The sequence below is a fragment of the Martes martes genome (genome assembly GCF_963455335.1).
Source record: "Martes martes genome assembly, chromosome: 4".
Lineage (NCBI taxonomy): Eukaryota > Metazoa > Chordata > Mammalia > Carnivora > Mustelidae > Martes > Martes martes.
The window spans coordinates 189,916,191-189,937,089 of record NC_137891.1 but is presented as its reverse complement, the minus strand read 5'-3'; the positions used below and the strand labels follow the sequence as shown (position 1 = coordinate 189,937,089).

At 66.9% G+C, this 20,899-nt stretch overlaps 2 protein-coding genes across 5 annotated transcripts; both read right to left on the bottom strand.

Annotated features, from left to right (window-relative positions):
- Positions 1 to 2,391: 2,391 nt before the first annotated feature.
- PANK4 (pantothenate kinase 4 (inactive)) lies at positions 2,392 to 17,111 on the bottom strand. Of its 4 annotated transcripts, none has more exons than XM_080802407.1 (20): positions 16,930 to 17,111; positions 13,032 to 13,114; positions 12,486 to 12,700; positions 11,824 to 12,007; positions 11,481 to 11,573; positions 10,976 to 11,129; positions 10,707 to 10,888; positions 10,069 to 10,150; positions 9,413 to 9,513; positions 7,257 to 7,412; positions 6,499 to 6,611; positions 6,227 to 6,314; positions 5,994 to 6,029; positions 5,431 to 5,582; positions 4,557 to 4,612; positions 4,402 to 4,451; positions 3,827 to 4,016; positions 3,493 to 3,593; positions 3,340 to 3,408; positions 2,392 to 2,858 (listed from the first exon to the last, which is right to left on the bottom strand). In XM_080802407.1, the coding sequence occupies exons 1-20, from the start codon at positions 17,051 to 17,053 to the stop codon at positions 2,439 to 2,441; spliced, it is 2,649 nt and encodes an 882-aa protein (XP_080658533.1). In that variant the 5' UTR covers positions 17,054 to 17,111; the 3' UTR covers positions 2,392 to 2,438. The 4 variants fall into 4 exon arrangements, with proteins under 4 accessions (XP_080658533.1, XP_080658535.1, XP_080658534.1 ...); XM_080802409.1 differs by having other exon boundaries at positions 3,912 to 4,016; XM_080802408.1 differs by lacking the exon at positions 5,994 to 6,029.
- A 2,744-nt stretch (positions 17,112 to 19,855) lies between these two features.
- Positions 19,856 to 20,521, bottom strand: HES5 (hes family bHLH transcription factor 5; the record flags this gene model as incomplete). Its single annotated transcript, XM_080802512.1, has 3 exons — positions 19,856 to 20,142; positions 20,222 to 20,387; positions 20,468 to 20,521. The coding sequence occupies 3 exons, from the start codon at positions 20,519 to 20,521 to the stop codon at positions 19,856 to 19,858; spliced, it is 507 nt and encodes a 168-aa protein (XP_080658638.1).
- Positions 20,522 to 20,899: the final 378 nt, after the last annotated feature.

Below are 20,899 nucleotides of genomic sequence, written 5' to 3'. Positions count from 1 at the left end.
GGAGGCCCCCAGCCCCTCCCCCCGACCCCTGGCCCTGCACTGTGGTCCCGTGGACGCCCCGACCCTCAGCCCCCACCTCTCCCCAGGGAGGAAGGGAGCCCGCCCGCGGTCGGGGCAGATTTTTCATGATGTTAAGATATATATGACAAGTATTTTAAGTTTTTAGAGACAAAGCTTCTACAACATTAAAATGGTGCCCAGTCCTTTCCCTGTCGTACCTGCTTTTCAGCAGCGCGGTGCACGGCTGCGCGCCGGCTCCCGGGGCTCGTCCCGTGCCCACTCCCTGCCCGACGGCATTTGGCTTGTTCTGCACAAAGCCCCCTTTTTACGGGACACTTTAGACTCCAGACTCGCGGACACAACTCCAATAAACACGCCCTGTGACCACCTGCCACACGTTCCTGGGCTGGGGTCTGTGTGAGGACACCCCGACCCCTTTCCACAGAGGCTCGGCGGACACCTCCGGCCTCCAAGATGCAGCCCCTGCTCCCTCCCTCCCAGCCTCGTGGTCCCACTCCTGTGTTGGGGGGGGAGGGGGCAACCTTGGCCCTGGGCAAGGACCCCAAGCCAGAGGACCCCCAGCTGGCTAAATGCATACACTGCCCCTCCCCTGGAGTGGACAGCCAGGACACCAGAGGGTCTGTGTCTGGGCTTGGCCTCCAGTCCAGCCTCTGGCATCTGACCTCCATGGGAGCCATGTGGGCCACCAAAGACCTCTGCGACGAGAGTGCCCTTTATGCAGCAGGTGGTGGGTCTGGCCAGGGAGGTCTCGTGTCCAACTACCAGGATAAGCCCCGCTGTCTTCCCGATAAGGCTGGCACCAACACGAGGCTGGGTGCTGGTGGGCGGGCACGGTCTCCCTCGAGGTATCCCCTCTGCAGACTCCAGGGACCTGTGCCAGCCACTCGCCCAATCTTAGCAAAGGCCGGGTGGACAGTGCCTGCTGGCCCCACAACCCCCCCAAACCCACCACGCCCCTTCTCAGGTACGGGGAACACTTCCGTGGGAAGCAGTGCCCCGAGACCAAGAGGAGCCCCAAAGCAGAGCATTTAGGAGGTGTGCCTGGCCTCCGGGGTCCCTAGAATCTGTGGTGTGTTGAAAGGGGGCACCTGGGGGCATCAGCCAGGGGGCTCTGGGCCAGGCTGGCTGCTGGGGCTCCTGGAGCTGAGAAGCAGAGCCAATTCCCATCCGGCCCCGGTTGGGAGCCGCCTGCCATCACATGGGGAGCCCAGGTCTGTCCCAGAGGGTGCTTGGCAGCAGGGCGGGTCTTGGCTGCAAGGCTCTGCCCAGCTGACGCCAGGGCTGGGGCACCGCAGCCCCTGACAGCAAAGCTGGGCAGGCGGGAGGACCTGTGGGGGCGTCTGGATGTCGGGCTGAGCCAGGCTCCGTCCAGACTTTTTGGGGCCTCCTGGGCATCCAGGCTGGGCTCTCCCTGCACCAGGAAGTAGGGGGCAGAGGGTCATCGGGCCAAGGGGCCGGGGAAGCCACACAGAGGGGGCCACAGCCTGCTGAGCTGTGCAGGGGTGTCGGCTGGGGAGATGCAGGCCAGACTGTGGTGGGGCTGAGGGAGGGGGACCCTTGTGGGTGGTGGGGGTTCACGAGGAGCCCCTGCTGGGCCAACCTGGCCTAGGGGCCCTGAGAATGGCGGCCACTAGGGGCACAGAACCGGCCTGGCCCAAGCAGCCACGAGCCTGTGGGGCTAGGGTTGATGCACGCATGGCTCACCGGGGCCTGGAAGGCTGCAGGAGTGGCCACGGGCCCTGGCAGGAGCTGCAGCATCGGGGATGGGGCTGGCCGCCTCCTGAGGCTCCCGGGGGACTCAGCCGAGCCCCATCCGCGTGCACGTGGGCGGCAGTCCTGCGGCGGCAGCCGTCACTCAGGCCCACACCCTGCAGGAAAGGGCAGCGCGCAGCCCTCCGAGGGCCGGGAATAGGGCTCTGGGCTCGGGTGCACGGCCCCATGATCGGGTCGGGTCCAAGCAGGAGTGTGTGCGGCCACCAAGCCCAAGAGCCCTTGAAGAACCCCCGTGGCTGCTGCCTCCAGTCAGGAGCGTGGCCCAGCCTGGCCCGGCCCCCCAATCCGTCTTGGGTGCAGTGGGGCTGCGGACACACAGGATGGCCTTCCCTGACAGACGTGCTGGTGACAGGGCTGGCAGGCAAGGACACGGGGAGCCACGGGACGGCCGTGGCCCACAGCCCACATACGATCTAGGGGCTCCGGCAGTAAGTGGAGGGAAGACCCCGCTCGCGGCCACCCAGGGAGGGGCTCGTGGGGCCCGCTGTCTGAGAGCACCTGGCGCGGCCAGACGTCACCGCGGGCTCTACCTGGGCGCCCCGAGCTCCCGCTGGCCTGCCGGAGACGTGAGCGCGGATTTTCATCTGTACACGTGTGTGTATAAAAGATTATTTCACAGTTAAATATATTCCAATACGCATGTCTCACTGGACAAAAGTCGCGTCTCCCAGCATGAACGTGGCAGCATCACAGAGACCCGACAGCACACACTCGTGCCCGGGCGCGCCTGGCCCCTGCTCCTGTCCCAGGTGCGCGACACGAACGCTCTGCTTGGAACTCGGTTTCCCTGCTGCGGTCGGAGCATGTCCCTGACAAGCGCCGAGCAGAGCTGCCCGGCGGGGCCGGCGCCTCACTCGGCCGGGACCTCGTACTTGAAGATGACGCTGAAGAGCCGGCCGCCCAGCCGCTCGGCCAGCCAGGAGTTCTTGATGACGGCCAGCTTGAGGCTCTCGCAGCGCAGGGCTGCGTGGTAGTTGGTGTGGACGGCACGGCCCATGCCCTCGATCACCACCAGGTCCGCGCCTCGCTCCCGGACCAGCACGGCCAGTCCCTTGTCCAGGCGGCTGCGGGGAGGGAGGGGGCCGTGAGTGGGAGGATGGCGGCACCTCACCCCTGCACTGAGCATCCCTGGGGAGATGCCATGCCCTGTGTCCTTGAAGGGCAGTGACTGGCAGGGATGTCTGGGGAGCCCCCGCCCCCTGGGCCTGACGCTGCTTCTCTCCGTGATGAAATCCCCTTTCCTGGTTGACAGCGGCCCCGGAAAGGGAGGAGGTCGGCCCCGAGAATTGTTCTGGCTCCAGCCGGCTCCCGATGCCCGCTTCTCCCGCTCTAGGATCCCCAGGGTCTGAAACACCAGTGTGGCGACCCGGTCACCAGTGCCAAGGGGCCTCAGGGGCGTCTGCCTCTCTCACCAGACAGGGCCCACCCGACCCACGGTGCAGCCAGCGGGTCCCGAGCCCATCCGCCCGGGGCCCCACCGAGGGGCTGCTGCCTTCTGCGGCACACAGGGAGGCCAGGGACGGGTACGGAGGCGCCTCGGGGTACCTGAGGTCCAGACACGGGGAGCTGGAGCCCGTCTGCGTCAGCAGCAGCCTCTCCTCCCTGAGCGCCGAGCTGCAGAGCACAGGGACCGGTCGGCACCCCCCCCCCCCGTGCCCCCACCTCTCCACGCAGTCCCCGGGCTCCCAGCTAGCTTACTGGACGACGGGGTCCATGGCCGCGATGCGCTCGGCCACAATGAGGGACTCGCAGTAGGTGACGTCGTTCAAGGCAGGTCCCGAGTTGCACGCCAGGATGACCTGCGGCGGGACGCCCCAAGCTTTGTAGGGACCTCAGCCACCGCCTGGCGCCGAGCCAGCGCTCGTCCGCCCACCCACTGGGGCTGCCGGCTGAGCGGCACGACCCCGACGACCTCTCACTGCTCGCTGGCCTCCAGGAGGGCCGGCTCCTGGGTCGGGACGAAGGCGGCCCCAGAACACTGTGGTCGGGCTGACCCAAGGTCCGTGGTGCGAGGAGCCTCACCCGAACCTACCTGCCCCACAGAGGCCACGACGGCGCCAACCCCACTGCGAGTGGAGGGCCCAGGGCAGGGGTCCCGCCGCGGCCTGGACGCTCACCTCCGTCCCTCTAGAGAGAAGCTCCCTGACAAAGGGGAAGACTCCCAAAATGACGTCTACTCCACTGTTATCTGCGAAAATTAAGGCACATTTGTGAGGGGGCCCCTGCAAGACAAAACCAGGACGTTCAGTCGGGAACAGGCGCGTCCAAGCGTTGCCGACACCTCTGTACTCCACGATCCCCGCGGGCCGAGGCCGAGGGCTGCTGGCTCCCGCAGGCGCTGGGGTGCGGGGGAGGGGGGCGGGACGCGCCTGTGCCTCTTCCAGAACTGTGTCCCCAACGCCTTCTGAGCCGCGGCCACCGACCTAAGCAGCAGAGCCTGCAGGGGGCAGTGGCCGGGGGAGCAGGGCCGTGGTGTCCGCCTCCGGGGGGGCCCTCGGTGCACCGCCCTGGAGTGGCCCCGTGCCACCTCCCGCGCCCACCCCCCTCCCCCGGGGCCTCGAGAGCACGGCCCGGCCCTGGGGCGGAGGCGGGGGCGGCGGTGTGTACCTTCAGCCTCTGAAGCCACTTGCTGTAGGAGTCCACGAGCCACGGCCGCTCTGCGGGACACGGAGCCAGTCAGCCGCCCCGGCCCCGGCAGGCCCGCTCCCTTCCCGCAGCCGTGCCCTCGCTCCTTCCCTCCCCTGCAGGGCAGGAGCCCCTACCTTGCAGCTTCGTCTTCGCTTCCTCGAAGCCGAACTGGGGGTCGGACTCGAGAACGCTGCACGGGAGAGAAAACAAGCCACGGGACCCAACCTCAGCCTCCGGCACTCGCTGCAGGGCCCGAACGGGCCGAGCCCGCTACGATCTGGAGCGCGCAAGCCTCACAGGCCCCAGAGCAGCGGCGTCTGGACGAGCTCGCTCCAGGACACAGGGCGCGGTGGGGAGCTGGGGGCGGGGCGAGGGGTGGAGGGTCCTGAGTGTGTGGCCGCTTCCGGCGCTGGGTCAGCCTCAGCCTCGCCCGGCCCACGCCCCAACGTGCCACTCAAAGGGACAGCCAGTGACGAGGGTGAGGAGGGCACGAGGGCTCTTCTCAACGTGGACCCCGCGAGGGCAAGGACAGGACACCAGGCAGGAGACCAAGCATCCAGCAAGGGAAGGGACCCAGGGCTGGGCTGGGGGTGCCACTCCCTCGGGGCCCCGGGGCCACCTGCTCCCACCCGAGTCTGCGAGCTCCTTCGAAAAGCACTTCTGTCTCCCAATTTCAACCGTTAAGTATGGTTTGATTCCCACCGTAACGTGCAAAGCCCAGATCTGGGTTTCTATGTCTGAAAACGTCACGCCCCAAACCCACAGCCCAGCTCTCCGCGTGCCTGCTCTGAACAGGCTCGGGGCAGCCCAGAAGGAGAGCCGCCACCCACTCCTGGGGCGAGGGCGCTGGGACCCCATCGTCCCACTGCCACCTCCTCGGGGACCGAGCTGGGGCACTGCACGTGGCCGAGAGGGACAGGACAGGCCGTGGCCCTGAGCCCGAGATGGAGTGAGCAGGCAGGGGCAGGGCTGAAGCGTGGAGGGGCCGCGAAGGCAGCAGGCACCTACTCGGAGACGGCTTTCGCTCCCCAGTCGAAGACGTTCCCCGCCAGCAACCCCTTCACCAGGGCCAGCTGCCTCTCCTCCCAGCCCAAGGCGTCCAGACAGCGGATCACCCTCGGGAAACACTTCAGCGCGACTCCGTTTTCCTTCTGCTTGACCTGCGGGGAGAGGCGAGTCGCTGGTCAGAGTGAAGGCACGGCCCTGCCTCCCTCAGGCCCTCGGCGGACCAGGCAGAGGGAGGCCGCCCTGAGGGGACAGGCCTCCAGCATGCTGTCACAGGTGCTCCAGCAAACCCGGATGCTGATATCTACTGACTGAGAACAGCACGGCCGCAGGGCGCACACTCAGACACGGCCGCGGGGAGCTCGTTCTGTGGCCCCAGGCAGGGCAGAGATGGGCCACGGTGGGAGACTCAGACCCTCGCAGGCGCCCCACGCCCCATCCCCAGACACTCCGTCTGAGGGCAGGGGAGGCAGGAGGCGGGGTATGCAGTGCTGGCTCAGAGCCCTGGCCGCCATCCCCGGGCACATGGCCTCCTGGGCACAACGGTCCAAGAAGGAGGGTGGTACCTCTCGGCCGGCTGGTGGGCTCAGGGGGCTTGTCACCTGCGAGAGCAGGACTAGTGTCCACAAACGCCAACTCTGAGGCCGGACGCTGACCCCACCAGGCCAGAGACAGGCACCGCCCACCGAGAGACCACCCCGCACTCGCACCAGGCAGGCCAGGCCAGGCCGCGTCCCTGCCCCCTGCTGCCCGCGCCCCCCTCGCAGGCACCAACCCCGCACAGGGAGGTGGCACTCACTTTGGAGTAGGGATCTGGGAAGTTGAACTCGTTCAAACAGTGCTCCCTCGTGTCCAAAAGGCTGCGCACGGTCAGGGTCCCGTAGGCGCTGGGGAAGAGGCAGGAGAAGGCAGCTCAGGGGGTCGACCGCCAAGCACACGGCCCCCCACTGCCGCCTCTGCCCCCAGAGGGTGTCCTCGCGGCAGAGCGGGCGCGGAACAGGTGCGCGGGGAGGCCAGGCAGAGGCACACGGTGCCCGGGGCGGCCCTCGGGAGCCTGGCGTGGACACTCACAACGGCTGATGCCGCAATGTCTGCAGTTTGCCCCAGTACTTCTGCCGGAACTTCTCAGCCCTCTCGGCCGCGTCCGCTGAGCCCGGCTGGCTGGCCACAGCACGCTTCACCACCTGCCGGGCACAGGCCGCTTAGCAAGGCCCCGGCCTCCTCGCGGCCAGAGCCGTGGTCCAAGCACGTCCCCACACACCACGGACGCTGGTGATCGGGGTCCCGGGCTCTCCCCTGTGGGGTGGGAATGGGGTCACCGCTGGCCCCCACCCGGGGCTCAGCCACGTCGGCCGGGAAGAGCTCCTGCGGCACCGGGGGTGGGGGTGGGGGACAGGTGGCCTGGGACCATCCTCGGAGGCCACGGCGAGGTCCCGGCCTGGAGGCCCCTCACTCAGAGGACAGAGCCTGGAGGCCTGTGAGGACTGAAGAGAGACGCACGTTCGCAGGGGCCGGGAAGGCCTGAGAAACAACCCACCGGGGCCCAGAGTCCCACCGCCATTGCCCCCCACCCCATGTCAACCGCGTGCCTCTGCCCAAACACAGGACCAGCGCGGCGACTTGGCACAGTCCCGTGTGCGGACACACGAAGCCCTTAGGGTCGCACTTACACCCAAGGAACAGGAATCAACCCTCAAAGTCCGACACAGATCCCATGGCCACCGAACAACCCCTCCCCACACCTGTCGCTCGCTCCTTGGGAGCCCCACGGTTTCCAGAGATGCCCGTCTCTCGTACCCGGGGGCGCCCGGCCCGCCTGAAGCCCTCACCCCGTCCAGGGCCTCCTCGAAGCAGGTGAGCCAGTACTTGCGGGCTGGCGCGTCGTCCGTCAGGTCGACCGTGTCAGGCACGTAGGAAGAAGGGTCCAGAAGGAGGGGCAGGTTGACCAGCGGCCGCTCCAGCCGGTCCATCTCCAGCAAGTCAAACTGGGAGGGCAAGAGGTGACGTGCACGTCAGCTGAGCGGCTCTGGAAGACGGAGACCCCTTGTGCCAGTCTGAGAAGCAGCTTCTCGGGGGGCGGACGAAGCCGGGGTGGACAGGCCCCTTCTTCCCAGGCCCTGCCCGCCCACCTTGCAGCCCTTCCCGGCCTCGGCACCCAGAGCCAGGCTCCCCGGATCCCGAGTCCGCCCAAGCCCACAGAGGCCACCTCCCTCCCAGTGACTCTGCTGGTGTTCCTGCCACGGGGTGGCCCCGTGGCCAGGGACGCCTGCACCAGCGTGTGCTGCTCTCCCCACACATGCTAGCTGCACTTCTGGCCCCGTCTCTGCCGCTCCAGCCCCCACGGGTGTGGTCCCCGCTCTGCCCAGCCGGCCCTTGTTCTGTGACTCCCGTGGTACTGTGCCCACAGCAAGGCCGCGGGGACCCCGTGGGGGCAGGCAGTCCAGGCTCCCACACTGGCTCCTTTCTCTCCACAGCATGGGTGCCCACCACACATGCCGTGTCCGGAACCAACTCCCCGGCTACGCTGAGGGGTAGAACCCCTTCCTGCCCGACAGGCTACCTGGGACCACCAGCCATAAGCACGTGCTCCGGTCGTTTCCAGAGGAGCCGTCCCTCGACCACCTGGCGCTTTAAGTTTTATGTTGTCCAGACAAGGCTGGTGTCACACCAGCCCTGGTCCCCAGAGACGTGCTCACACCTCACTCGGCACGAGCCTGGCAGCCCTCTTCCTGCTTGTGGCCGCGCACCCGACTCAGCTCTTGTCTGCCGGCGGCCAGACCAGCAAACTGGTAGGGCAGAAGGCAGGCGTGCTCTGGGCTGTGGTGCCCGCACCTGGGGACGCCCTGGCTCGCGGGGTGCCCGAATGACAAGGCGCTCAGCCAGGAAATGGCTGGTGCATTTCCGGGCGATGAAAGAAAGTGGATGATCGCCCATGTCTGGGGCCTCAGCCTGGTGTTCAGGGGCACCCCGCCCAGCCGACACGCAGTTCAAACCTCAGCTTTGCCTTGTATAGGCTCTGCACGCCCATGTGTGAAGGGGATTCTACCCCTGCCTTGCAGGCTGCACGGAGACCCGGCAGGACGCATGCGTGAGGCACAGAACAAGCCGGCACGCACGCCAGCTCTGACACTCGCGCTCCTCGCTCACGTATCTGTTTGGCTTTGCGATCCCTGAGGCAGGAATCCACGTCGCGCCTCCACAGATCAGAAGCGGGGATCAAAGATACGGAGACCCCGCACATGCCACCTACTTGCACGGCCGGGCCCAGCGCGTGGGGCCCTGGGAGGGGTTCTCGTGGGGAAGTCATGATTAGATCCCGTGTTCTCACGGTGCTTACGCCGACTTGCGAGAGAACCTGCGTCTACAACTGAAAACCAGCTTTGCATCCGAAAAGCCAGAAGACTGGTCCTGAAGGAGGCAATCCGACCCGTGTGCCCAGACTGGCCGCCTGGACTCGTCCAGCTAGTTCTCCAGCCCGGTGCCCGAGCTCTGCTAAGTGCTCAGAGACTTACAAGAGCCTCCTGCGTCTGGCTGACACTGGTCCTGGTGGGAGACCCTCTGTGCCCACCCAGCAGGATGGAGGCGCCCCTGCCCGGTCACACAGGTGTCTCCCCAGCTGGGGGTTGAGGAATGGGCAGGAAACTTCCCAGGGCAAGAGACTCTGTGCTTCCGCCCGGTTTGAAACCATCAGGCAGAGAACGTGGTCTAAGGGGAGGGGCCCGGGTTGGTGCCGACCCCGGTTCTGCTGTCAGTGGCCCCACGGTCCCGCGGAAGCACACACTGTATTCTCCCTGCAAATAGGGGCCTGGACTGCACGGTCTTGGGGCTCCCATGGAACTTTTGGAAAACACAGAAATGCCGGGGCCTGAGGAGGGAAGCCAGCACCCCTGTTCTTATCGTCCGGATGTCCACGGTCAGTCAGTGGCCAGTCTGCCCCAGGACAGGGGATCTTGGAACCTGACCCCACCAAGGACCCCGCACTTACGGTGCCGCTCCTGGCCCGCTGCGTCGGGCAGAGCTCTGGGGACGAGCTCATCAGTCCGGAGCTGCCTGCGTAGTTCTCTCCCCAGCTGTACTGGTTAGGGTCTGGACAGGGGAAAACCAGGAGTCACCCCGGGGGTACCATTCTGCGCCCACACCCCAGCATGGCCCGACCGCCACAGAAGGTCCCCACAACACCAAGGGAGCCTGGGGCCGTGGCACCGTGGTCTCTCTCGCTAGTACTGAACGTTTGTACGATTACTTGGACCTTTCCAAGCGTCTTAAAGCAGCCTGCCCGCCCTCCCCATCACACCCTCCAAGTGGACTTCAACAGGCAGGCCGCCAAGGCACGTTCCTCGCCCTTGTCACGCACAGACGACCCCTCGGAAGAAGGAAGGACTGCTGCCGAGGGCCAGCCCCCGCCCCTGCCCCTGCCCCCGCCTGCCCGCCCACCCCCACCCCCCCCCCCCGGCCAGCCCCCGCCCCCGCCCGGCCCACCAAGACCGCCACGCAGGCGCTGGACTCCGGAGGGAGAGTGAAGGCGGCGGGCCGGCACCTCCCGGGAAGGTTAGAGACCCGCTTCTACAGCCTCCACAGCCTCTTGCTCCCCACGGGCCCCGCACCACCCGGACGCGACATCACCCCAGCCGCTGGACTCACTGTCTTGTTCTGCTCCTTTAAGAAACGCTCCGATGGCTCCCAGGTAGCCCTCGTGTCTCAAAAACAGTGCCTGGACCTCCCCCTGCCACACCAAGACCCTGCCTGAGCCGGCCTCGCCGCCACAGGGGAGTCTGGGCAGCTCTGAACCGACCCGCCGCCCGCCGTCCACCTCCCTATGCGGCAGAGGCTTCCCGGAAAGTCCGCGACGCACTCGTCCACAAAACCACATTCAGGGCTGAAGTTAAACGCTTGGCATTTAGAGAAATCAGAGAATGACCAGCTTTTTCCACGAAATTCAAACCCACCCAACCACCCCACTCGCAGGCCCAGTCCAGAGCGTCCCGGGGAATGAAGGACGTCTCCGAGCTCAGCTCATCCACGGGGGAGACAGCACCCGCGTGCCCACCGCTGCCACCGCGACCAACTCTGAGACGGCCACGGCGCCCGGCGCTGGAACCTGCCAGGGCAAAGAGGCAGGGGCCTGGGAAAAGCCTGCCCTGGGCACCCCTGCCCTTTGGTCGACGGGTTCCGAGGACATGGAGGGCTGGCATCAGAGCATCAGGGAAGGCGGGAGGGCGAGCTAGTGAGCGTCGGGGAAGGCGGGAGGAGCGGCAGCCCCAGGGGCCCGCGGGGGTCACCTTGGAGAAGAAGTTAATGCTGTAGGTGATGGTGCGCATGGTGACGGGGTGGCCGCGGATGAAGAAGCCGCCGAAGTACACCCTGTCGAGGGCGTGCAGCCTGGCGTAGAGGCAGGCGAGCTGCCCGATGTCATTGCTGATCATGTGCAGCAGGCTCTTGGCCATGTCCTCCTTGGAGAACTCTGGGGGGGCACAGGCGGGCGCTGCTGGGCAGGGCCGGGCCGCGAGGGGGCTGGCGGCACGCAGAGGGCGTTGCGGGGAGCAGGTACCTCTGTCGGCCATGGCCGACTTCCCGAAGCTGCTGGCGATGAGGCTGCCGCCCAGCCCCAGCGTCTGGTGGGCCCCGCCGTAGATGTCCTGCACCAGCATGTCCACGTTCCTGTGCTGGCCCTTGGAGGCCAAGTGCAGCAGCTCGTCGAACTTCTGCGGGGACGGGGGACAGAAGGGGGAGCTGTGTGAACTGCCGGCGTTGCCACAGCCCGCGGAGCGGCACAGGCGGGCCAGGAGGCCCTCCTGAGTCCGGGAGGGGGTCAAGCTGAGTGCAGGAGAGGCAGTCATGGCTCCACTGGCCGCCCCCTGCCCTGGGCGACACTGGCAGTACGGATGGCCATCCTGCAGCGACCAAGAACCATGGCCAGGACGAGGCCCGGGGTCCCTGGCGGGGCCCCCAGCCACCAGCCTTAGACCTCGCAGCTGTCACCCCCCTCCTGAGATGGTCTGGGACCCAGGACCCGGAGCAGAGCCCGCGGCATCTCTCTGTAGCCCCTGCAGTACCTTTGTTTTGGTGAGCAGAGCCCCAAGTCCCCAGAAGGTGCCGCCCCCAATGGAGCTGCCGCCGATCCACTCGAATCTGTCCTCGGTCTCCACCTGCACGCACGGCGTGGGAGGCCAGTCAGCATGGGCCCGGCCCTACCCTGCGGCTCACGGGGCGTGGGGGCTCAGGGTGCCCCAGACACGGGGAGCTCCGTTCCCAGGGCCGCACCCGGGCCGCCTGCCGTGCCCCCGACAGCCCACGCTGGCGCCCCCCGGGCAGCCACACCCCCGCGCCTGGCCGGCTCCGGCAGACGGCGACCCCTGCCCGGCTGCCACAAGCGCGACCCCCCACAGCGTGCGTCACCTTCACAATAGAGACTCCAGAACCGATGTTGACCAGCAGATATGGGAAGATGTTGGGGTGATTGGTCTGGAATCGGAACTCGGGGTCGGAATCTTTCTGATACGCAAAGGCCTCGTGGGGGATGTTCTTCAGCACGAAGTTGCAGCCTTTTATCAAGCACGTCATCACGTCTTCCTTGTCCACTCTGCAAGGGACAGAGCCTGGGCGCTACAGCGCCTCCGCTGTGCGCGGCGGCTCGGGCTGGGCAAGCCCCGGGCTCCCTCCAGGGCTCCCCCCTGCCTCGCTCAGCCGCCCACTCGCAAGGGACGCATGGCTCCCAGACACGCACCGGACACAACTCAGACCGGCCCCTTCCCCTCTGCCCTGCAAATGGCTTTGGACGGGCCAGCCGCACGACCTGAAGACCCGGAACTCTGCTGCATGCACGGCCCCAGCCTCACTCCCCACGCGGGCGAAGACGTCAGGGACCTCTGTCCCAGCAGGACGGGGAGCACTGCTGCAGGAGCAGAGCCCCCTTCTCTCCTCGGCCACCCAGGCCGTCCTAGGCTTCGGCCACCAGAAGCCTGATGCCAGCCCAGCTCAGACTCTAGCCCCTTCAGAGCCCGACCCCGAGACCCAAGGCCAGCGGCCCCTGCGCCCCCCCAGCCCGTGGCCCCACTGACCTCAGCTGCAGCTTCTCTTCGATGAGGTCCTTGAACTTGTAGGCCCCCCCACCGGTGGCCTGGATGACCTTGGTCTCCGTGTTGACGAGGTGGTCTTTGATGAAGTCCAGGCAGGCTTCAATGTAGGTGTTCTCGAACTTGACGAAGTGCAGCCTGGCGGTGACCTCCTCCTGGACAGACACCTCGTAGGGCGGCTCGTGGTCCTGCTCTGCGTCCTGCAGGTAGAGGGCGGGGGTCTGGGTGCGCGCGCTGCCCTCGGGGAGGGAAGGACGCGGACAGGAGGGCCCTAAACAGGCACAGCTCTCCAGGCCCAGTTCAGGGGGGAGGCGGAGCCGGGGAGGGCGGGGAGGGAGCAGGTGCTCCTGCTGGCGTCCCCGATGGAAGGAGGAAGGAGGGCCCAGCGAGGGAGCAGGCAGGGATTTTCGGTGAGGAACATCCAGGAAGCTAAGCTGATGGGGGGGGGGCGGTGGGGGCCAGGAGAGCACGAGAGCACCGCGCAGCGGGGGCACCGTGTCGCCTGCCCACCCAGCCCGCCAGGTGGCTCACCTTGCCCGAGTAGTCGAAGGACCGCACTCTGGCCACTTTGTGCTGCACGGTGGAGTAGTAGGCCAGCTTGGTCAGCGAGCCCCCTGGCAGAGACACAGACGGGCAAAGTCAGGAGACGGACGGGAGGGCCCGAGGCTCTTCCGCGCACGGTCTCCTCTGCGACACTGCCCTGTGCGTGAGGCACTTGGTGTAACTTGAGCCCCAAACTCCGCAGGGCCCCGAGCAGAGGAAGGGCATCAACTGGGAGACCCGACACTCCGCTGTCTTTGAGACCACACCAGGCCTGAGCCTGTCCACCTCCCCCCACATCCAGTCCCGGGGGGGGGGGGGGGAAGGAAAGCGTCCTGTTTCCGGGAAGCCTCAGCGATCATGAGTGGTTCAGAAAACTTCCATTTCAGACTCTGATCGTGAAAACGACCTGACAGAGGAAGCTGGCGAGGACACAGCTCTCACTGACCGGCAGCCGGCAGGCCGTGATGACACGGGGAAAGCGACAAAAGAAGTATTGTCCCGGAGCGGACGGGCAGAGGAGGGGGCTGCTCTCACCAGCCCACCCTCTCACGGCTCTGGGTGGGGAGGCCACACGGGGGGCAGCAGGGCCTCCTCCTCCCAGCCAGCCCTGTGAACACCCCGGGAAGCCCAGTATCGGGAAGCAGAAGAGACTTTATTTGCCTGAAACACGTTTCAGGGCCACTTAAAAAGCCGTCCTGGGCGGTCACTTCCGAGTGTGCGGAGTGAGGCGGCCAGTGGATCCGCGCACGGCAGCTGGTGATGACGAGGAGGAGGAGGGGCGGGAGGCTCAGGGCCGAGAGCCGCTTTGAAACCGGCCCGGCTCGGTGGGCTGGCCCAGGTGAGGCAGAGCCCTGTGTGAGGGGGAGGCTGAGGCCCATCTCTGACTGTTGCTTTGTGACACGATCCCAAGGGAACATACAAGAAACACGTGAGGCGGGAGACATCTGAGGGCTGAAGCTGGTCCAGGGAAGAGAAACCCGCTGCCGAGAGCACGCGCTGGGAGCCCGCCGCAGTGTGGATGGGCCCGCGAGGATGGCGGTGACCTGCCCTTGGCGGGCCCTGTTCAGGCCACCCAGGCACAGGCTTACCCTCATCCCTAGACCGAGGGCTTTAGAGGGAGAACTTGGTCTTAAGCCTCCTTATCTGTTCTCCCTGCCCCCAATCCCCACCTGGCCCAGAGAGTCCTTCACTCTGTATTACTGTTTCCTAAAAAGACCAGCAATGAAAAGGGATGAAGACACACTTTGAGAGACTTTTCAAAGAGTGACCCTAAATGAGCCCCCCTCCACCCTGCCACGGAAACCCAGTTTCAGGTTGTGTGTTCTTTGGATGAGCTTTAAATCACAAGCAAATATGAGTGTTGGGGTTCGGAGGGAGGGAAGTCAGGTCTGTGTGCCCCACGCCACTCGCCCCCCACGGGGCAATGCCCAACAGCCCAGACACGTCTCCCCACACCCCCTGGGGAGGGAAGAGTCAGGGGTCTGGGAGGTGAGTGGGGACGTGTGGAGCGGGGCCGTCAGCCTGAACTGGACTGAGCTCACAGAGCGAACAGGAGCAGGGGCGAGGCAGAGCAGGAGAGCTCATCTGTTCCCAGGATCCCCTGGATTTAGTGAGCGCCAACCCGGCCCCCAGCCACAGGTCCTGGCACGTCAAGCCTAAGGGGGGCAGTGCACGCAGCCCTGTGCTCACTGGTGGGCACTGCGGCCTCCCCAGTCCAGGCCCAGGAGCACCGGACTGTGAGAGCAGCCTCCCTGTGCCCCTTCTCCAGCCCCTGAGCCAAGACATCCCCACTCATCCAGACCTACGGGGCCTGACTCAGGGCCGTCCTCTCCTCCGCCTTCTTGGCCTGTCCTTCCATTTTGGGCAACAAGGAGCGCAGGACACCCCAATCTGTGTTGACAAATGTCCCCAGTGCTTTCCAAGTGAGGGATCCACTCGGCTGACACGAGTGTCCGAGAGAGAAAAAGGCCTGCCGAGAGCACAGAGCAGCCGAGCTTTGCTGGACCGAGAGGGCTGGGCGAGGCCAGGGAAGCAGGAGAAGTCTGTTTTTAAAGCAGCCTGTAGACACGCACGGTGACGGGTGCACTCAGGGCTGAGGACCCGCACCCGAGGGTGACCTCCCACCAGCCCTGGGAACGCACATGAGGTCTGTCCTTCGGAACAATGACCGTGTCCGTTGGAGAAACACGGACATGGGACCCAGACCCAGGGAACCTCCCAAGAGAGGAAATGAACACGGACACTAAAAATATCCCGCGTGTCCTCTGCCCAGGAGCCCTGCCTGGGCTGGCACCGGAGGACACCTTCCTGGACCGCCCGCCACATCCTGTGGCTACAAGCTGGCCCCTGGGGGCCACACAGAACATCAAAGGTAAACCCCGCGGCCAGCCGATTCTGGCTGCCCCTCAGAAACGCTAATAGTGTAGATCGCTCCCCAGTAGCAGCACCCCAGTGTACGGGCCGCAAAACCGGGTGGGTGCCCGAGGGCGCACACCCGAGGGACCGGTCACCTGAGGGCATGGGCGGGTCTCCGAAGACACACAGAGCAGGGCCTCGAGGGGCCTCCTGGGAAGCCTGGGTGTGGAGGACCCCCCACGCCGGGCCTCTAAGCTTCCCCTCGCCAGCCCAGCATGCACCCGGGCACGACGTTTCATCGGGTCCCACGCTCCCCCTGTGCCGGGCTCCACACGGGCTCGTTTGCACACCTGCCACCAGGTCAGGGCCCCACAGCAGCGCCGCTCACCACCCCGGTGGTCTGCAGGCTGAGAACCCGGGATCCAGCCCCACCTCCCACGGCTCCCACCTCCTGGAGGACGCCCTCCCCACCCAAGTCCCAGACAGCAGAGCGACTCTGGGGAGCAGGGGGTGGCAAAAGCCTCCCATGCACGCGGCTCCAAGGGGCCGCCCGGGGGCTGCCAGGACGCCCCAGCTCGTTCCAGGAGAGGAGCACACTTGCCCAGCTCCCACAGGTCGGCGTGTGACCAGTGGCTGGGGCCGCGGCAAGCGCCCACTCTCGGCCGCTGGCAGGCACAAGCCAGCTGAGGCCGCCGCAGGGATCTGAGCCTGCGCCCGCCCTGGCCTGCTCCGGGGTGTCCTCTGCAGCAGGACACAGCCTTCCATGCCCTGGGTGGACCCGGGCGGAGCCGCCGAGCGCCGCGCTGCCCGGGAGCCAGGCCCACCTGGCCGCTCACAGCCGGTGGCCTGAAACAACTTCGTTGTCGGCTGTGACAGGGGCGGCTGGGAGGTGTGGGGCGCCAGGGCGGGGTACGGGTCTGGGGCTGGCCGGCGCAGGAAGGTAGGGCGGAGGCTGGGCGGGGCCCTGGGGCACCGCTGCGGGCCGCGCGGCACAGGGAGGCTTCTGAAGGCCGCCAGCCAGGGCCCCCAGGTCCACGTCCAGGTCCTCCAAACTCCCGCCAAATGTCAGCCGTCCGGGAGCTGAGGCGGCCGCGGGAGGGCTCGGGCTGGGCCCGGGCGGGCAGCCCGCAGAGGACTCCCGCGGCCCGAGGCCTGGCCGCTGTCCACCCTCGGCGCGGCCCTAGACGGCGGGCCCCGGGCCCCTCTCGTGGCCCGCACAGGCCCCGCCCGGCGCCCGACCCTACGGAGATGGACCACCGAGGGGCTGCCGGGCCGCCGGCCTCTCCGCACCGGACTACGACGCCCGGCGTGCCCCGCTGCGGCCGCGCAGCGCCTGCCGGGAGTGGTAGTCCGGCCGCCACGGCGAGCGCGGGCGCCGGCGGGCCGCGGACTACAAGGTCCGACAGGCTGTGCGCGCCGGCGGCCCGCGCCCCGCCCTTCGTCCTTGCCACCGCCCCCGGCCCGCCGGCTCCGCCACCGGCGCCCACGCCCGCTGCGCGCCGCCCGGCTCCCGGCGCCCGCCCGCGGCTACCAATGTCAATGGCGAAGCGCTTGGCGTTCTCCAGGTTGCGGAAGATCTCGTCGGGGGGCAGCGTGATGCTCTTGTCCAGGCTGTCCCCGCTGCTCCCGCTGCCGCTCGCTCCACACTCCGCCATTTTGAATGTGCCCGGCCAACCTAATCATCTATGGAGATATATGCGCATATATTTGACTGCTAAACGCCCTCCGCGCATATATTATGCTAATGAGACGTCCGGGCCTGCCCCTCCCCGCCCGCCCCTGTGGTCCCGGCGGCTGGAGGGCCGCTGGGCTCGCCTGAGCCAGGGTCCCCAAGGCCGTTGGCCCAACACAAAACATCTGGACTGTTGTCTTTGTTGCCCTTTCAGCGAGCTGGCCAGATGCTGGCGTCCAGTGCTGTGAGCTAGTGCAGAGGAGGCCCCTGGGGCTCCAGAGACCTGCCTCTGTCCACGAGTACCGCTGTAATCAAGGCGCGTGTGACCCACCAGCCCGGCTCTCTAGGAGCGAAGGATTGTGGGCTGCGAGAGCCCCATGGAAATGAGGGTGTCGGGGACGCTGCTGTCCAGGCGCCACCAGTGCAGGGTGGACGGTGCACCTGCATGCAGCTGGGGAGGACACTCACTCTGATGGTGAGGCCTGCAGAGAGTGCAGCAGAAAGCACGGCAGGCTGCCTGGAGGAGGCTGCCTTTGGGCAAAGAGGAGGGTCTACAGGCATTTGCAGAGAACTAGCTGAAACGGTTTCTGAAGCTGGAGTGCGGGTACAGATGGTGGTCGGGGTGGGTTTCAGGGCCAGTCGCTGGGAAGCTTCTGATGGCTGGGAGACCCTTGAGGGATGCGTCTCCCTCAGGGGCACTAGGCGCTTTAGGAAAGAGCCCAGACAGTGTCGATGGCAGACAGAGGGTCCCTAAGGTGGCTTTGGCAACGGACTCCCGGGTGACTCTGGGCTGGTTACTTTGTGTCTCTGGACCTCAGCCTCTGTTGAACCCGTCTCCAGCCGCCTGGCAAGGCCTTCGGAGCACAGGCCTGTGGGGCAGCAGAAACTGGGAGCTCCAGGGGGTGATGGGGGGAGGGAGCCATGAGCTTCAGCCTTGGAGAGGCAGCCTTGCGAGTATCTTCGAAGGGGTGGGGGCGCCTGGTGGGGGCGCCTGGAGGGGAAGAGTGCAGAGGGCCTGGTCCCAGAGGACGCAGGCCTGGAGCTTCGAGGACCCTGGGCCACGGGGTGTGGGGGGGGTGTGGGCCTGGCCAGGAGGCACACCCCCCCTCCCCATTCATTGACGTGCCTGCCCACATGCAGGAAGCCTGTGGGATGCAGGGCAAAGCCATGGGGCGGGCGATGGGCTGGCCTGGAGAGGGCGCCTTGGATTCTGCTCCCAGAGGCCAGAAGGATTCCAGAGGGCAGTGGGGCAAGGCATGCTGAAGAGAAAGGACGGCCAGGCCTGGGCCCCACGGCCCCAGTGACGCGTGAAAGGCTTTTGGCCCCATGTGCAGCTCCTTCCCCTCCCCCCAACATGGGTGGGTTTGTCCCTTGGGGAGCCTGCGCCCTTTTAGGCTCTTGTGGACTCAACCAGTGTCCAGTACCCTGCCTAAAAATAGGTGCCCTTTCCGAGGCGGGGGACTGTCCTTGGCAACTTTGTCACCAGCCCTGCCTCTTGCAGCCCTGGTGAGCAGTCGGCCTGCAGGGAGCGCGGGAGAGCCGCCCGGGGACTAGCCAAGCGGCTGCTCCCAGGACCTCTTCCAGGGCAGGGGCCGCTGGCCATGCCGGAAGGCCAGGGTGGAGGCAAACACCGTCTCCCGTGCGGTGTGGCCCAGCTGAACCCTTTCTGCTGGCCAGGATCTCTGCATCCCCCTCAGCCAAAGGGAGCTGGAAAGTCCCATAGCTGTCACTTTAGCGCCCCCCTGCCCTGTCCCCCACCTACAGGGAGCTAGCGAGGGGCGCCCCCGTGACGGAAGCTCCAGCATCCCTTCCTGCTGTACACGGGGCTCTGGGTTCTATGGGGCCTGCTCTTCTTCCAGCCTGCCTCCCCCCTGCTCGCTCACCTCCTGGCCTCATTCCTGCCTTCCCTCAGCCGGGACCAGCACTTCTGCCTTGTCCAGAGGGTGACTGGCAGAGACACCTCCCCCCACAGCTGGGGATCATGACGGTGCGTGCTCTCCTCCGCCCCTGCAGACCGCCCCCACCCCCGTCGCTGCCAAGAACCCACGTACAGCACAAGAGACAGACCCGAGGGCTGCTTGGTCAGGTTTTATTGGAAATCCACAGAGCCGGCCCGTGGGCTCCCACGGGACCGACGGTTCAAATTCTGAATTCAGATCCTGCCCACACGCACCCACCCACACGCAGGGACCCTTTGAGGATCATGGTGGAGACCTCCACCCTACCCCCAAAGCCCACTCTGAGCCCCTGCTAGACCACCGAGTGTGCGCAGGGGCCTTGTGGCCGCGGCTTCGCGTGGCCCTTCCGTGCCCGTCCAGGCTGACGCTCGTTCCTATGAGGATACACCTTGAGTTCCGCCTTCACAAAAGGCAAATGTGCCCACGGCACGGCCCGCCCGCCAGGGCCCCTGGCCCGGACGCAGCAGGCCCTGAAGAAAGTCTTCTACACGTGGAGGCACCGGCTGACCGAGCCCCTGACACTTACAAATATCATAGAACCCCAGGCGGCGGGGACTTCCCAGAAGTCACTTGCTGAAATGCAAACACAGAACAACCCCATGGAGTCAGACACTTGGCAGAAGGTGGGCCCTGATTGTCCTAAGTGACAAGGACTCTGCAAGCACATTCTCTTGAGAATGACCCTCCTGCTGGCCCGCCAGCCTGGAGAGAGAGCCTTCCGGAGAAGGGGGCCTGTCCAAGCCCCAGGAGGGACAGATGGATGGCCAGAGGAGCAGGCTGGCCGGCCCTCCGGTCCTCGGGGGTGGCCACCCGCCAGGCCGGCAGGGTCACCAGGGCCGCCAGAGGCCGCAGGTGGGCTGGCGCGCTGCGACGGCGGTGGCCTTGGCGGGGGTGAGCACGGGCGGGGGCGCGGTGCCCGGGGCCTTGGGTTCCTTGGTGGGCACCGTGGGCGCGGCGGGGGGTCGCTGGAAGTGGTAGAGCAGCTTCATCTGCGTGTCGCTGGCCGCGTGCAGCGTCAGGAACTGCACGGCCTCCTGCAGGCACCAGGAGTAGCCCTCGCTGTAGTCCTGGTGCAGGCTCTTGGGGCCGGCGGCGGCGGCGGCGGCGGCGAAGGCTGCGGCGAGACGCGGCGGCGGTGACCGGGGGCGGGGCGCGGGGCGCGGGGGCGGGGCGCGGCGGGGGGCGCGGCTCACCTTTGCTGTGCTTCAGGTAGCTGACGGCCATCTCCAGGATGTCGGCCTTCTCCAGCTTGGAGTTGGGCTGGTGGCGCGCGAACTCCTGCTCCAGCAGCAGCTTCAGCTGCTCGATGCTGCTGTTGATGCGGTCGCGGCGCATCTTCTCCACCACGGGCTTGCGGAGCTGCGGGGGACACGCGCGTCAGCCGGCGGCGGGGCGCGGGGCGCGGGGCGCGGGGCGCGGGGCGGGCGGCGCACACTTACGCGGTTTTTCTCTTTGGGGCTGAGCAGCTCCACGGCCACGGTGCTGGGGGCCATGCCTGGCGCGGAGAGGCGGCGGGCGAGCGGGCAGTGGCGGCCGGCGGGCCGGCGGGCCCTATATAGGCGCGGCGGCGGGCAGGCGCCTGGGGCCCGGGCGCCGCGGCCGTTCCCACACTCGGCGGCCAATGGCCGGGCGGGCCGCACAAAGGCGCCGGCCCATTAGCGCACGCTAAATTGCCTGTGAATTGGCGCGGGCACAATGGGCGCTCCCCGAGGAGCAGGTGGGCCGCTCCGCACAATGTCCGGGCTGTGGGAACGCGCTCGCCCTCATTAGCATCCCGGGGCCTGATGCTGGGAGCCCCGCGCCTCAATATGCTGTCTTTTCCCAGGCCTCGGGGATGGGGGCGGGGGGTGGGGGGAGCAGGAAAGAGTGGT